Raw genomic sequence first — 17,575 nt, forward strand, 5'->3', positions numbered from 1 at the left:
ATGCCACTAGGCCACTTATTTTTCTAATTATTATACTCATCCTGCCTAAAAATGCAGCATTTCACACATTTGTAATCACTCCGATGTGACTTTACAGCTGGCAATATGCAGGTAACATGCAAAGGCATTATCGTAGAAAAAATTATCTACTGTGCACCATATATATATTTTTTTAATCCAAATAAAATGTAAGACGAACCACTCAGATACGGACTGCCACGGGTGGGACCTTTAACTAAGCTCCGTTTAAATAAAAGAAACATTAACTGGAGCCAGATTAATGAACTATTACTTGTATGAAAATTGAAAGCTGCTAACCTGAATGAAGAACAGCTTGGGCTTGCCGAGCAGACTGGGGCAAACGTCACCACGAAAAGGGTCCATTACGCTGTCTACAGGGAACTTTCCATCAGTTGCATAAAGAACATCACGGTCACCATGTGTCAGGATGCAGCAGACAAAGCAGTCATCATCTGTGTAGTCTTGTTTGCCCACTGCAAAAAAGGTAAAGTACTTATAGTTTACTTCCATCTGAGGAGCTGGGTTAACAAGGAGCTTTAGCTCCTACCCTTCCCATTCTAGTAAGTGTAAATGGGCAACAGCTGAAATATATGAATTTTAAATAATATTTCTACTTTACCGGACAACTAAAAAAAGTTTTACCAAATTATTGTTTGACAGTTAATTCTGACTAGTTTGTTAAGTGGACAGCCGTATGGGCTCACTATAAAAGCTAGGTCAACTGCAATGAAATTTAACTTCCACAAAATCAGTTGGGGATAGGAAACTAGGGATGTGAAAATACTTAAAATATTAAAGAAGTGGGGTTTCTGTGGCGTATTCACTTGTATTTCAAATGCACAAGTTTGCGCGGTGGTTATTAGTTATCTACACTATCTCAAACTAGGCTTTTTACACAGTCCAAACTTTCATTGCAGTTAGGCTATAATGCAGCAGCACTACACTTATGTTGATAACACCAGAAGCAACTGCCGATTATATGTTCAGATGTTGCTTTTTATGTTCTACCCAAATTCCAAATATGATCACTGATAACCTGGCTCTCCATCCATGTTACAGCTGCCCAGAACAGCAAACCTCAAACAAGCAAAGGGCATTAAATCATGCCAGCATCTACCACACTGGCACCAGGTGTCTCCACCTAATGGCTTATAACATTCTGCAATAGCTCACACTTTAGACAGCAAGGGCTTTAGAATCTCACATTTATGGTTTTTTTTTTTAAGCACTCTCACAGTGAGGCAACACCTGAGCACCCCTCGAGTACTAGTTCACTATCCTTATGGGAAAGCTCTCAACGCGGAGGGGAGCATGACGTCACAAGCCATCATGCTCTTCACGTTGCTCCCCCGCTCATATAGACATTGTGGGGATCGAAGGATATCAGTAGTGGCAGATGGTTTTGTGCCCTATACTCCCGACACCGAGCAAAAACACAGGCGCAGGTACGCTGTGGTGAGTGAGGTGAAAACAGGGGCACTTCATCCCTCAGCTTCAAGAGGTCAGCAAGTGTTTGCGCCACTGAAAAACACTGAAGCGAACAAGACCGCCAAGCATTCGCAAAAGCAGTGGCAATTTCAAGCGCGGCAATAGGTGGCTAAACTAGCTGGCAAGATCCCCGCCATCTCCCCCACCAAGAGAGGACGTTTTGTACTGGCACAGCTCAATGGCTCCCATCCCCCGGAGATGTCTACATCGCTTGGCCCTGAAGAGGCGTGACATTACCATCACGTGATATGCACTCCCAGGGAGTTCTCCCCATACGAATACTGCTTTAACAGCTGCAGCACCACATGCACAAGCAGAATCAGAGTGTGTTATCAAGTGACCAAACAAGTTACACCTGCATGAAAAAATTCACCTCTGTCCCTTGACAACTTACCGTGCAAGAATTTACTGTCAGTCTTGTGCGACACTTTTCAACCATGTATAAATTTATCAAAAGACAAAATGATGTGTGTAAACAGTCCCAGGCATATAAAATCATGGCAACGAATTCAACATGCTTTCTTTCATTTTGATAGCCTGGTAGCCACTTGTTCACTACAACAAAATCCAGGTCAGCAAGAAGGCTTACATCTGTCCAATTCATCCAGCATTTCCTTGCGTGCCATGTTGGGCTTGATGACTGCCTCGAATCCCAACTCATGGAAGCGATAGTAGAGATTCTCGGCATCCAAATCTGTCCCCCTCCGTTCACTCAGCTTTGTATGGGGTTCAAAATACTGCAAAGTACAGCAGACCACAAATGCATACGAAGAATTAAAAAAGACAATTTGATGCATCACAATGCATCAAGAACGTCATCATGCATGCAAGCAGCGTTTTCACTCTCGGAAGAGAGCAGCTCGATGCGAGGTTTTCCATGATAGGCCAGGGGACATGATTTCTTGCACTGTCAGCAAAAAGGTACCAAATAAATACTAAATTAATAGGTCCTAGTAATTGGCTGTTTATTTAATGAAGAATAAATAGCTAATAAATAAACACAAAGAATAGGTACCAATAAAGAGGTGCTTTAAGGGGTCCCTGAAACGGTTTGGATAAATTTTGCAGACGTGTAGGGTACAGTTACAGTAAAACATTCACGCCACAATTTAAGTGAAGCGTCATCTGATGTTAAGAAAGCTACAGACAATTACAAGTTACCCTCCTTCCTAGCCATGGTTTTTCTCCTCAACTCATTCACCAAGCAATCGTAACTAAGCTCTGCCTTCACTGGCTTTGCGTCATGATGTGACATCGTGTCGTCTACTTCCAGTCTTGGAACCAGCGCGTGAAGCCTCTCTAACCTCTCCGCTAGCCGCCTGGCCGTCAATCCCCAGTGAGAGCTATCCAAGCAGCGAGTATTGCCAACATTCTGTCCCAGCACCGAGCGTGCCCGGTATTCTGGTAAACGAAGGTGAGCAGGGCGTTTCGACGGATGGGCGGAGGCGTAGACTAAAGCTCTTCTATACTATACTACCACTGTGATGAAGGGGCTTTAGTGTAAACATGAGCGGTCTGCATGGTGCAGTCACCTGGTGGTACACAGCTTAACCAGCCAAACACGGAGCTAATATTACTGCAGCCAAGTCAAAAAGCAGTTCTACTACTCCTCAGTGCGCAAAGAATGATGAAGAAAAACAAAGTCAAGAAAGGCTTTGGGGATGATGGAAAGAAAGAAAAGAAATTTTGTGCATTCAGCTGGAGCCATTTTAATCCTTGCAGTAAACGAGTGACAAATGCCACCAAATGGAATTTTCTCACTTTTAATATTTTTGATGTACCATTTCTAGAAAGCTACTCAACAGTTTATAGTGAAACGTCTACCATTTACATATAGTACATTATATTGCTAACAATCAGAACCCAAGATATTACAACATTCTTTATGTCATATTCACGAAAAAATTCTAATCATGAAGCTCTTTTCAATAATAAAAGATAACAAGAAGTGTTATCATTTTCTTTTGTGTGGTGCTAGAACAAACCAATTTATTTAAGATTTTATTTGAGACAGTAATATACAGAATATACCTGCCAATTTAAATGGTCAGCTGTCAATAGCTCGAGAAAAAATATATTGAAATCCAAAACATTACAGGGCATCTCTCATTCAGCACACAAGCTTTCGGACTGATGTATACAGTAGTTCTTGTTAGAGAATGGTGAAACCAAGGTATCCTATTTAGCCTACTATCACCTTTTAAGCAAGTCACTGTCACTGTTTTTCTTTGAACATTTCTAATTTAAACAATACTAATAACACAAACTATAAAGTCTGCAGTTGTTTTCCACAAGTAAGCTGTTACAAGGTTCTCTGATCTGGGCTTACAACAAATGCCAGTATAATAGTATTTAAAAAAAAAAAAGAGGATGTCACCAACTGCTAGTGCGCACAGAGTCAGGGCCAGGGAGGGGGGCTTATGGGGCATCAACCCCCCCTCCCCCCCTCCCCCCCCCCCCACTGACATATTTTCGTGCCGTCATGCACCACCGACCTAAGCAACCCCCGGCGCCAGAAATCCTTCTGGATTTTGTCTAGAATGACTTTTTTTTCGTGCTCGAAAAGAAATTTCGGCGCGAACATTACAAACTCGGGCTGGATTTCGCGGCAACGCCCATGCACCTGGAGTCACATAACACAAGGAGCCCCATCAGAGCACAAAGTTTCAAGTGTTTCAAGGGCGTTTTGATGGTGAAAGAGCTCGTTGTGGCATCTCGCGGAATCTGCGGAATCTAAGGAGCGCATAGATTTCAATTCCAAAACTTTATGGGGATAAAGTACTAACTTTTGATATGAAAGGTGCATTGACATTTCCAAGGTCGTGCGTTAGATGTTCAATTCCGGAACTTTGTGGGTTTAATGTTCTTATAAACATTTGATGCCAAAGGTGCATTGACTTTTCTAGAGTCGTACATCGCACCATACAATGAGACAAGCCAAATCAACGCACTATCACACAAGTTGACGAAGCACGCAGCGAGGTCCGATAAGAGTTGTGGTGGTTCATTTGTGCCGTCATATCAGAGAGAAGAAGAAAAATTTTTCACCAGTGCCAGGGCATCCATGTCAAGACGCTAAAACCAGCAAAGGTAACTACAATCTTATTTTCCTACTTTGACTTTTATTCACGAGGAGACACTGAGCCTCTTCAATTTTCTTTTTCTTGCTACCCGCGGGCTGCCAGAGCCAGCTTGCATTTTTCTTGTATGCGTTTTTCTTGTGTTACCCCGAACATCGCACTTGGGTGCGCGTTAGTTTTTCTCTGGCCGAGTGGAGTTTCCCCTGGCAGAGTTTCGGACTCTTTCTGGCTAGCAGACGAGAAAAAGAAACAATGGTTGCTCGCCATCATCACTGTGGGGGCTCGACGGACCGCAACACGTTCGCTTGAGCGCAACCTCTCCGGAAAGTCTTGCCTCGCCAGTGTAGGATAACAAGCAGTATGCGTATGGTTATCAGTGGACCGAGCATCTCAGGTTTTCTTCTATATTTCTTCAGCAGCCACATTAAGAGGTAGCTTTAGCTCGGGTGCTCCTATTTAAATACATGTAAAAGGAGAATGCGTTTTTCTTGGCAACCACTGCACCACTTGATGAGGTTTTTTGCATTGAAAATAAGAACTTAAAATCTAGTGACTGTTTGTTTCGAATTTTTTATTTAGGTCATCAAATTTTCACTAAAGATTGGCAAAAAATGCGAATTTTCAGAAAACGAAACAATCAAGCTTACAACTCAGTAACTCGGCAATGAAAAATGATATCACAATTCTGTGAATCCCATCTCACAGCACGTCTAAAGCAAACAAAACTGATATGTTACACATGAATACAAAAAAAATTAGTAATGTGTAAATACAGCTTTCGCAGAACCCTTGTACACGGCGTAACAAATTCATGTTACATATAAATTGACATATAGAATTTGTATACTTTGAATGATCTAATGGATGCCATTTAAAGAACTGCGATATATGTTCTTGACGGAGAGCTATTAATATGTAAACTTCATGCTTCTATATTTTTCGAACTTTCAAATTTTTGAAAAGTCTCAACAAAATCTAGGCCCTAACTCGAAATTCCGCTTCCAACAGTCACTAGAATTTACCTTTCTCTCTCAAATGCAGCAAATTTCATTAAAATTGGTCCAATGGTTATCTCAGAAAATAGTTTTTGTGTTTTACTTGTATTTGAATAGGCTGCGTCGGAGTTCAGCCCGAGCTCAAGCTTCCTTTTAAGTGCCCAAAGTAGGCATTCGATTGCGGCCAACATGCTTTCCTTTCAGTTTTTTTTTCATTTCGGTGGCCCTGCACAACAAATGAAAGAAGACGCGCCGCAGCGAATTGTCGCATTGTGAAAGTTTGATTTTGTTACTTCTTCTTTTGCGGAAAGTAATGGGCCATGGGGCGCTTCTGTTGCCGAATACTTTTATTATTACTATAGCAAGTATATGGACACTACAGGCGCATTCCTGCAGTCGCTGTCGCCCTCACCTTCCATGTAAAGTCCACGGGGATCAAATTGTGACCGCAGTCTGCATGCTGTATGTGCCAGTGAAAACATAAGGGGGGGAGGGGGCATGGCTGAGCCGATGATGGTGGCTCAGTCTTGTGTGCGCAAGGGGGAAAAGTGGGGAGGAAGCGCGCCGCCTTACGTAGCATGCGATACATCAGGGGCAGTGAATGGAGGGGGGGTGAGCCTTAGGATTCTGTGATCTGTGGATCTGTGATTGCACCACATGCTTATTTGCCTTGCTTGACGCATTATATACAGTGACTTTTTCTTAAACATGTATTTTTATCAGAGATTTATGCATATATTTAAATATCTTGTTGCGAGGTTTTGTGTATACGTGCAGTGAACTTTGTTTCCAGTGACACGTTTTTGCCTTTAACAAGCTGTATCTTCGCATTTGTATATTATATCTTCACATTCCTAATGTACACGGGCGAGTCAAATGAAAGCGAGCTAAGCCACCTCGCGCAATAATGGTTCTGTTCATTATCTTCGAGGCATGTGCGTAGCAGCACACAGGCATCTCTCATTTACAAAAGTGACCTGCAGGCGTGAGGATAAATGTTCTTTAATGCTTTCATACACTGGGTTGAACGTAGTTGCATGACATAATAGACGCTACAAAAGTTGAACAGAGGGGTGTCGTGAGGATTTTGACAGCTGAAGGTGTTTCCAAAAGAGAAATTAGTAGCTGTATGGCGGCCATCTACATTGAACATTGCATTTCACTGGCCACTGTGAAGCGTTGGAGCAAACAGTTCAGAGAAGGACGTGAAGTTGCAAAGACGATCCAAGATCGGGCCAAAGCTACCGAGCCACAGTTGCAAAGGTTGATGAGCTGATTAGACAAGAACAGAGGATAAGTATCGATAAACTGGCAGGACGTGTGAACATCAGTCATGGTTTGGTTCACACTATAATTCATGAACATCTTGGTTGTCAGCCCTTATGTGCGCAATGGATGTCAATATTATAGGAAACACGTACTACCAGAAGACGGAGAGGTTCGGCGCTGCCTTGACTCATCTAATCCGTTATCATAATGAAGGTGACGACTTCTTGTCTGCAATTGCGACCGGGGACGAATCATGGTGCCATCACTACGAGCCTGAAACACGACGGCAAAGCTTACAGTGGAAACATTCGAATTCACCACCCCCTAAGAAAGCAAAGGCCATCATTTCTGCCGGAAAGGTGCTGACTTTTTTATTAGATCATCAGAGGTCATTAGCTAAACCTGGAGAGACTATCAATCGTTTCCGATACTGTGAAACGCCGGATCAGCTGCGTGTCACAATCAAGAACAAATGATGCGGAACATAGATGAATGGGGTCATCTTGCTCCACAACAACGCCCATCCCCACATCGCTGATGTGGTCAACACAAAACTGGCAAACTTCAAGTGGAAAACGCTGCAACATCCGTCATACAGCCCAGACCTGTCGCCCTGCAACTTCCACATTTTGGGGCAATTAAAAAAACTGCTCAAGGACATCAGATTCGTGTTGGAAGATGACGTGAAAGAGTCAGTTCCCAATTTTTTGAAGCAGCAACCCGAGAAGCTTTACAAGACAGGAATCACGCCACATTGGTTCACTTTCATTTGACTTGACCTTGTATATTTTGCAAAACTACTGCTTTTTATATGTGCTCTCTGTTGCGCCTATAATTTCGGTGCAATTACTCACAATACACGACCGGTGACAGCTGCTTCTGCGCAATACATTGGAACAAAGGACAGTGTCATTGAGATTTTTCCCTGGACGTTGCATATGTACAATAATGTAAACAAGGTTCTTGAATGACAAAGTTTCATTAAAATATATGCCCTCAACTTGTTCATTTCATGGCCTTTACATTTTTAATAGCAGCGGCATGTACTGCTTTGCTCGTTTCAAAGTGAGTTCATGTGATATTTTCTTTACTTATTAAGTAGACAAAAAACATGGAACCATTGATATCAGTTATTTTGGGCACAATTTTTGGGACATACGAGTATATTCTTTAATGAAAAAAATTCATATTTTACCTGTCTTGACAGTGAGTAGCGTTCAAGAATTCGTCTGCAGCATCTTTGGCAATGGCAGTGCAGCCATTCATGTATTTGATCCCTCGACAAATTCTATAAGGAGGAGGCTGAGCTGTCATGAGCCCCCCCCCCTGAACGCAATTTCTGGCTACACCACTGCACAGAGTGAATCATTTTCACTCTTGTTTTCCATGATATGGCCTTGCACGTTGACGTCAACAGGATGAATAACACAGTTGCTATCTGCTGCCTTTGGAATGAAGCCGCTAAATAACATAGTTGCTATGCCTTTGGAATGAAGCTGGTGTATATAACAGTTGCTATCTGATGCCTTTGGAATGACGCTGTTGTATAACGCTGTAGCAATAAGCTTTTGGTGCCCACCTGCAACTGCAGCCACAGGCAATGGCCGGGCTTGTTGACTTGGGCTCACTAGCAATTATTAAATGCTGTGGCCTGTATGTATACTCTCTACAACTAGCACACCAGCTTGGCTTGTTGAAGACACGCTTGACGGTGCTTCAATTCATGCACAAGCATGTGGCGACATTTCTTTTTTCACGCTCTGTAGGTTTTACACAAAGCCCACAAAAAAAAATTATGGGGTTTTATGTGCCAAAACCACTTTCTGATTATGAGGCACGCCGCAGTGGAGAACTCCGGAAATTTCGACCACCTGGGGTTCTTTAACGTGCACCTAAATCTAAGTACACAGGTGTTTTCGCATTTCGCCTCCATCGAAATGCGGCCGCCGTGGCCGGGATTCGATCCCGCGACCTCGTGCTCAGCAGCCCAACACCATAGCCACTGAGCAACCACGGCGGGTGAAGCCCACAAAAGAGAGAATGCACAAGGGGACTTGCTAAAAAAAACAAAAAAAAAAAACATCAGGCCTTTCTAAACATGTTAGGCGTTCTCAAATTTTGTGCCTTTACATAAATATATAAAGGTTCGTGTAACTTGCCTAATTATGTGGGGGACAAAAAGAAGATCAGCCAAAAAGTTCAGGTTAATTGCTCACAACATACTGGTTAACCAGTCTCATTCATTTACAACTCCCCCTTCCCCTCCTCTTATTTCTTTCTTCTTTAGGTTGCATTAAAGACTTTTCGTTCAATTAGAGACTTTTCGTTCAACTGAGGGGTTTCATGTTCCAAAGCTGCACAGTGTGCTATGAGGGATGCTGTATAGTGGAGATCTCTGGATTAATTTTGACCATCTGTAGCTCTCTTCAAACGCACACATTAAGAACGGTGAATGACCATTTCTATATTCTGCTCCCATCAGAATGCAGCTGCCAGAGCTAGGAATCAAACACACAACCTCCTCCTCAGCCGCCCAACACCATAACCACTGAACCACCATGGCTGATGAAGTGGCATTAAGGCTATGCAAAACACTCATGTGCAGGGCACTAATGCGCAACCGACAAATTGCTGGCAACTCAACATGAGCTGGAAAGTTTGTTACTTAAAGTGAGCGAATAGATGCGCAATGTTAATTCTGTTGCGTAATTTCATTTGTTCAAGGCACAGGATGAACTCAGGGACGCAGATCGTTAGTCCAGTAGTATGGACCTTTCAGAAACACGTAGAAGAAAATACCAGATAAAACTGCTTTTCGAAATACTTCAAGGCCAAATTAAGGTTGACAAGGATAAATACCTACAAGATCCAAGTAAAAGAAATCTGCAAACCAACCACAGTTATGTTATTCTGTCATACAGACGTCACAGCGACAGATTTTGTTGCTCTCATTTTTCGGCTGTGAATGAAATGTCGAATGATCCACTAAACAATGTTGTTGCATTGAACGATGTCAGTGGACATGCTGCTGTTGTGTATTTACATGAATGTTCGACGTCATATTGATGTGTCATGGCTTCTGTGGTTTTGATGGGTATCATTTAGTTCTTTAAACTTTGTCCTGCCCTTCCTGCTATGGCCCCTAGTCAAGGGTTACAGTATTGTTAAATAATATTTAAAACATTGAGGGCCACTGAACGCATACTCACCCTGTTGTTGAAGATGACACATTTGCCTCGGTTGGGGTGGGCCATGTTGTACTCCTCAGCCTCGAGTGATGTGGGCAGCACAGGGTACTTGGAGGCCGACCGCCCGGTGAACATTCTGGGTACACAGCAGCCCGAAGACAGACTGCCAACACCGCCATTGCAACACCCAGGGAAGGACAGCACGGGGGAATGTCACGACACAGAAGCAGCACACAAAGCACCGTCACCACCGACACATCCAACAAGGCGTGGAACAAACAACAGAACCATGCAGAGAGAGAGTGCTTCAACAGTGCCCCATGAACACAAAGAGAGGAGGACACAAGGAAAACAACACAGAAAATGTCTGCAGTGGTGAAAGGACACTGAAGAGTTTAGGACAGTTTAGAGTGGCAAAAGTATTCTTTTAAAACCCCATTTTCGTTCATTCAATGGCAAAAGGTTGGTTTAAACGGGAGAAAATGAAAGCCAAAGTTCCATTTTTTTTTATTTTCGCACCAAAGTCTTGGCGCCGGTAAGTCAGCATGACACCAGAATTTTCAGAGTATTTTTTCTTGTTTGGGCTGTTTTGGCACATGAAAGTTCTCGAAGCTTGACAGTTGAAGGATGACCCTTTGGTTCCTTGAGAATGCAAAATAGTCCTTTTCCAATAAACAATTAACCAGACCTGAGCAGATGCTGTGAAAGTTTACGACGTCAAGGCAAGCTAGTGCAGGAGCTTTAGGGCAATGTCGCCACCCAGTTTTTGTCTTTTCTGGCTTACCAAGCCTTCTATCGTGCTAAGAGTGGCTATTTGCCATTGCCAAAGCTTAATTCAGTAATACAGCGTAACTTATTAACTTTTTGTTATTAACAGTGGAAAAAGGACTCAATCATAACCCGATACATAATAACAAGTGTTTCCAACTCTGGGATAGCTGGTAAACTTCACAATGTTATCAACTGCTTCTTACCCTACGCATCTCTATGGATGTCGATTTTCAACTTTTTTTTTGTAACTCTCCTTTCAACCATAGAGTTTCAGACTTCCCCGTGCACTTGTCAAGCTGCTGTTTCAGGGCATTTCCAAACTTTAATATGAATTGAACAGCTTTTGGTAAGTAATATGAAGACTTTTGATGTGAGAAAATTTCAACCATTCACTTACAACCAAGTATAGTAGACTGTACTAAAATTAGTGGAGCACATAAGGTGCAAAGAGCAAGGCAAGATACCAGCAGTCTGCTAGCTGCTTCAACTCTTAACTGTAGTCAACAATCAACAATACTAAGCTGGTACTACACTGCTACCTGTGTTCCAAGTAAAGCAATTTATTCATACTAAAGAGGAATTGGTCCCAATGCAAGAGAAGCAGTTACCGAGGAAACCTACAAAGCAGGTGGGATTTTTTTGTTTTCAACTACTTGCAGTGCACGACAGGATGAGTTGTCTTTAAGCTCCAGGCAGATTTATCGCCAAAATTTACATGAAAAGAAGGCTTGTTGCAATAGCGACTGTTAAGTGTCCACCGATTACCAAATATTTGGTACTGTGACACTTGTTTCACTTTCTGTGCAAAGTTCCCAGGCGTGACTAGCAAAACTTAACACCATGACACTACTGGCCCAGTCACAATGGAATGCACAGGTTTACGCAATCATTAAACTTAAGGCCATAATGGTTGTACAGAAGCTAATGCAGAAGCGCATGACCTAAAGGGCAATATCATATGCATTCACATTGCTTGCATAGAAAGGCTTTAAACGCAGATTTTTTTGACATTAAAAGGGTCAGCTGAAACTGAGCACACCACAAAATGTGTGGAGAAGATATATGGTAGGCAAACAGCAATGTGCGCTTGACCAAGGAGAGTGAAACGCTGTTTCGGGCAGCAGAGAATCAGCTGGACAGATGAGGCCAGGAAATTTATGGGTGCGAGGAAGGGAACAGAGTGGTGAAAGACAGAATTTAGAGAGGGGCCGCTATTTCACACAGTAAACTCTGGCCGATGACAATCACCTTTTGTAATCTCTGGAATCACTACAAGAGCCCACAGTGACACAGAGAAGGGCAAACATTTTGGTCTGTTGGCATGTGTTCACCATGGTAAAAAGTGCAAAAACGAGGATAAAAGATACTCATTTTTGTTTCCTCCTCCATTACCCCTGTTTTCTGCACACAGTTTTCCATAGTGAATGTGTCAGCCTTGGCCATGCAGGCGACCCACAAAAACAACCGTCTTGAGGGCCCAATCTTTTTCCACATACACCACTTACTCCTGCACAATGCCTCTACGCATATACATTTGAGTGCCACATTCCTAAACAAATTACAGATGAAAATGTAGAGAGGCCAACAGACATTGAAACAAAACAAGGCACCAGGAAAGTTTAGAGCCTGAAAATGCTAGTGGAAGGTCCAGATTTGTAAATTTCAGACAGTTGCCTAAATTGCAAAAAAAAAAAAAAATACCAGGAAAGACAACACACTGCCACAAAGGGACCACACAACTGCTACATGTCATGTGCAGCGTATTATTGAGCTACATCAGTGGCTGTCCTGTCCACTACTTTCACATTCACTTAAAGTAAATAACCTAGCTTTTAGAGTGTTAGCCATGCACCGCTGCTCCCGACCACATTGTCAAATGAAGGAACAGTATATTATCACACCTCAGCTACTACGTGGATCATCGTCCAAGCACAGCCGCCTGTATTTTACAATGCCCACCAAGTCATGCTAACATCAAGGAGTCAGGACGTTACCACTTTCCCAGAAATAGATCACTGTTTATGGGATATCGATGAGTAACACAAGAACAGACTGGTGGGTTAGTTGGTACTGCATAACTTGAGACGAAGCTCAAGAAAGCACATAGGACAATGTGCCTTTTCTTCATTCCCTTCCGTTGTCCTATGTGCTTTTTTGTGCTTTGCCTCAAGTTACAAGTAACAAAAGTTTGGCATTTCTCACGGCTGTTTACATAGTTGCACGTGAAGGTGGAGGAGCAGGAGCACGACACCAGAAGTTGTCTGTATTCTAGCAATGGCAGGTATAAAGTGTCCAGGAATGTGGCACTGCCACTATGGACCACCGGCTGCCATGCATTTTGGCAACACGGGGCAGGCATTGTAACTATACTGCAGGCTAGCGTACAAGCTAAGAGCAACTTAGTGGTTAAAGGCACAGTGTTACTACCAAGTAAGAGATTATGGCATTATGACGCTTTAGAAATGGACAGCTAATGATTGAGATGAGTAAGATGTTCAAGTAGCACTGACATGACATTTTCAACTTGTCATTTTTTGCATTAAATGAACATCAAAAACCTATAAACCATCAGAAAAAAACACTGGCAAGCATCACAGCAGCCTAAATAATTTATTAAACTACAATTTCTCTGCAAATTAGTATTGGTACCCAGGAGGTAGATGCGTCACGTTAACCTATATTGGCTTGCTCCATTCCTACGATCGCTGTGGCTGCCACACTTGAGAAAATCCATAAGATACACCAGCAGCACTCGTGTTTGATCACACCTGGTCTCACACTATCAGCAAATTTACCTCCACATCTAATGAAGTCGACACCAGGTCCGGCATTTCGAGACCAACTTTGGCTTTAAGTTAGAACAGCTTGTAAGTGTTTCCCAACCTTAGTAATTGCTAGGTGTTGTCCTTTGATGGCTTACAAACGGCACCAGAGAACATGAAGGACAAATAGGAAGACATCAAGACAATGTCTTCCCATTTGTCCTTCATGTTCTCTGGTGCCGTTTGTGAGCCATAACAAATGAACTATCACAACAATATGTTTTGATCCTTTTATGTGCAAGAATTGTTTCTACAACTTTGAGAATGTGTTAGTTCTGCTTTATATTAGTAATATACTAATAAAGAGATTAAAGCAGCACAGTCAACCATCAGTGAAACCAAAGGGAGGTAAGAATACTGCAACGCTTAAAATGAAATAGGCGGTTAATATTATACTTCCTATAGACTGCAGCAGGGATCTGCAAGTACTGATTTTTTAAATTGAATTACTATATGCAAATTTAATAACCATGTATCTCAAATTGAACTGAAAGCTTTTTTGCATATTACTTTCTCTCTAGGTAATGTTCAAACAGCAATCTTACATCCCATTCTCAAGTATGATCACTCATAATTAGCTCTCTCTTTTTTCCCCCTTTTTTTTTCTTTCACTTCTAAAGCATCAGGTGTATCCCATGCATGGTAGTCATAGGCTTTCAAATGACAAGAGCATATGTCATTTCATTGATACAGCATGGTTAAAGGCATGCAAGTGTGGCAAACAGTGGAAGGAAAGCCACAAGTTTATCTTTATTTTTCAATAAAAAGATCATATGCATCAGTAAACATGTCATCCTAACTGAAAACAAACACCCAATCAATTTGCAAAAATACTCAGTCTAAAGAATATCAAGTGGTTGTTCTTTCTGTTACCTACAAATTAATGAAGCATATGCACAAGGCTACAGACATATATTGCACTTACCCGCACAGTCCATGGCATTGAGAGTGACTGTGGAAACTAACAGGAAATTCTCAATTTTGAGTAAAATTCTAAATAAATTCCTATTCCTGAGACACTTGGAACTTTATCAAAATAGTCTAAATGAATTTGTGCGTAATAAAACAAGTTCAACATCTCTGAAAAAAAATAAAACTTGTGATCCGCATGCTGGATTTCAGCAAACAAGGATTAGTCTTTCATCTGCTATATACTGTGCAGGTGCTGTCAAGCTACAACGCGTCTATCTCATGCAACCGACCCCAATGTATGAGACTGCCCAAATGAGGCCATGTTGATGATTGCACACACGGTAAAATCTCACGTGTCAGGCAACACTACACTTCATCATTCTTCAAATGTGGCAATGCACTGAAGATGTTCCCTCAGAGCAGCTGTTCACCTTCATTCCACTTGCTGCTCAATTTCAAAAGTGCTGCCATATACTGTCACTAGCTGAAAGGACAAACTTCCAGCCTTCACATATTAGAATAATAATCACAGCATATTTTATAACTAATTGGAAAGTCAAACAGCACCACCTCTTTGCCTCTAAATGTGAATCAAAGATCTCAATATTTATATTGATATTTTAAGAATTCTACATTTCCACAACCCTGAGTGAGAGCTAGTTTTTTTTATTAAATGCACATCTTTTCCAGCAAATATCAATGTAAACACCAATTAAAAATATCAAGAAATCTTAAGCATTGGAAAGCTACCAATTTGTCACTCCTGACCAAGATCACCCACTGAACAATACTATCCTCGATTTCTCACTCATTTGCAAGGCTACCACTGACACCAGCTGAAACCAGCTTCACATGTGGTGTTTGTTAATAGGAGGAAGAATGACCCTTAATTCTCTTAGCCTGCATTCTTTTTTTTGGACATGGGAAATAAAATGGACATTACTTGACGAGAAGAAAAGTTTTTGAAGTATCACTTACCCCCCAAATACGCTTCTTGCATCAGTCTCACTGTTGCTATTAGCTGCAAAAGAAAGACGCAGAAAGGGCAAAATTGAGCGTGTGTGTTCGTAAAACAGTGTGAGCATAATTCTCCCCCCCCCTACCTGCATGCCCTGCAACAACAGATTAGACATTTGCATGACACTTTATAGCAGTCTGTACATCTGCAAGGAACCCTGCAGCAGCCAGTGTGAATGCAACTAGTACATCCCAACCAAGCTTTCCTTATTTTATTTCTTTTTACACGCCTGACAGACAGTTATGTTTCAATAACCAATCAACAATGCTTGCTACACTCACATAAAGGCTCACAACTCGTTACACTTAAGTACAAATTAGTTACACGCAAAAAATGTTACCTTCATTGCCCAGTTTGAAGCCCAATAAAGAGATTACACACTACTTATCATAGTTGGTTATCAGTGCAAGTGGTGTACAGTCAGCCATATGAAACTTATGTTCGCTGAGCCCTCTTACAGACATGCAACTAAGTGACTCAGACGCATATGTGAGTGTGATAAGACAGAGTACACAAAGATATTGGCTGCAAGACAGGTGATAGACACAAGGAGGAAATGAATGTCTGTATGGTGCTGGATGAAAGCTGTGAGCATACAGCATTGTACTTCCCAACTAATCAAAAAATTTCAGGTGCTACTAACAGATAGCGTCAACCACCACTACAGAGAGTGCTGCATGTTCAGTAATTAAGGCACAACACTCTTCCGAATTTATTTGATTAAACGTATTTTTCAAACGTGTGACCTTTAACACAGCATACTCAGAGTCAAAACACGTTGTTCGTACTTGCACTCATATGACATGTCAAAAAGAGGCCGTGATGCGAACTATAACATTGCTTTGAAAAGAGCATGAAATGCAAAAACCATCACAATCCCACATGCTCTTACACGACCACCAAGAAAGCGTCAGAAGGTGTAATTTTCTGCCAGTGAACTAACAGAGAAACAAGAACAAGGTTGTGTAATCGAAACAGAAAAAAGAATTTAATGTGGCAAAGTGAATATACTTTTTTCTGCCGTTTCACAGCGTTAACAAGTGTGTGGTACTGCTGTGTCCTTGACTATAATAAAAGGTTCTTATTTTTTACAGATACTTCGATCCTCTCTCACTCGCAATTCAACACATTATCAACGCGGTCTTTGCTAAATCGTCCAATTCCTGATGCCAGTAGTCTCAGGAAATCCGTTATTGCGTCACTCTGCAATGTGATTGTGCAACGCTCACAAAACCTGCACCACTACAGCATACGCCGCAATGCCGGCTCTAACGATGGCGTAAAATAGAAACGTTCACGCGAAGCAGTCGGCACCGCTTTAACAGCTAGCGTCAGCTACATCTAATTACACGCAAGGCACACGCGCATACGCCGGATTGAAAACGAAGCAAAGCAGTCGCCTAACAAAACAGCAAGTAGGTCTTGACCGCCGGCAGGGTATCTGTCATACGTACCATTTTTGTCGTTCACCTGAAAACTGTCTCCGCTCTTGTTGGCCATAGTGTGAAGCCGTGAAGCCACTTGTTACGCACCGAGTTCTCAAAAGTTACCGCGAAGTAGCTGCTGCCGCCAACTCCACGAACGCAACTGTCTCACAAAGAGTCTTGCGCTGTCTGAAACTTCAAAACACACCTCTTTACGCTGGCGAAACTTACAACCGCTGATAGCCGTCGCTGCTCATTTGGCGCGATCAACCAAAAGCTCCGCGTGATTCTACCACGGAGAAAAAAAAAACGAAGCTAAAACAATCGGCTACAACCACACGGCCGTACACAGCTTCTGGCTACTCACACGCTCGCTATGCCCTCGCCCCGAGCGTCCCCCATCGTAAACGCCACAGCGCCGCCACATTAGCTTCGGTTTCGGTTTTCCGTGCATGCTTTTATTCATGCGTTTTTAATTTCTTAGCGCAGAAACTCAAGGTAAAACGGACAGAATTCTTGAAAGTAGCGCTTGTGATTGCTACTTTCAACAATGCTTTATTAGAAGATGGATCAAAGGTTTACATACC

At 42.1% G+C, this 17,575-nt stretch overlaps 1 protein-coding gene across 3 annotated transcripts in view; it reads right to left on the reverse strand.

Annotated features, from left to right (window-relative positions):
• Window positions 1–17,367, reverse strand: part of LOC142575276 (caspase-1-like) — a 69,777-nt gene extending 52,410 nt beyond the window's left edge. For 2 of the 3 annotated variants that reach the window (XR_012826618.1, XM_075684509.1), the window contains exons 1-5: window positions 17,019–17,367; window positions 15,525–15,567; window positions 10,063–10,204; window positions 2,099–2,246; window positions 319–494 (exon numbers count right to left, since the gene is read on the reverse strand). Coding sequence is in view for 1 of the 3 variants with exons in the window: in XM_075684509.1 (XP_075540624.1) it covers window positions 319–494; window positions 2,099–2,246; window positions 10,063–10,204; window positions 15,525–15,567; window positions 17,019–17,064 (555 nt within the window). In the remaining 2 variants the exon portion in view is untranslated. The remainder of the gene's footprint in view (window positions 1–318; window positions 495–2,098; window positions 2,247–10,062; window positions 10,205–15,524; window positions 15,568–17,018) is intronic. The other variant, XR_012826619.1, reaches the window with a different exon arrangement.
• Between the last annotated feature and the right edge of the window lie 208 nt (window positions 17,368–17,575).

This window comes from Dermacentor variabilis, chromosome 1 (genome assembly GCF_050947875.1).
Source record: "Dermacentor variabilis isolate Ectoservices chromosome 1, ASM5094787v1, whole genome shotgun sequence".
Classification (NCBI taxonomy): domain Eukaryota; kingdom Metazoa; phylum Arthropoda; class Arachnida; order Ixodida; family Ixodidae; genus Dermacentor; species Dermacentor variabilis.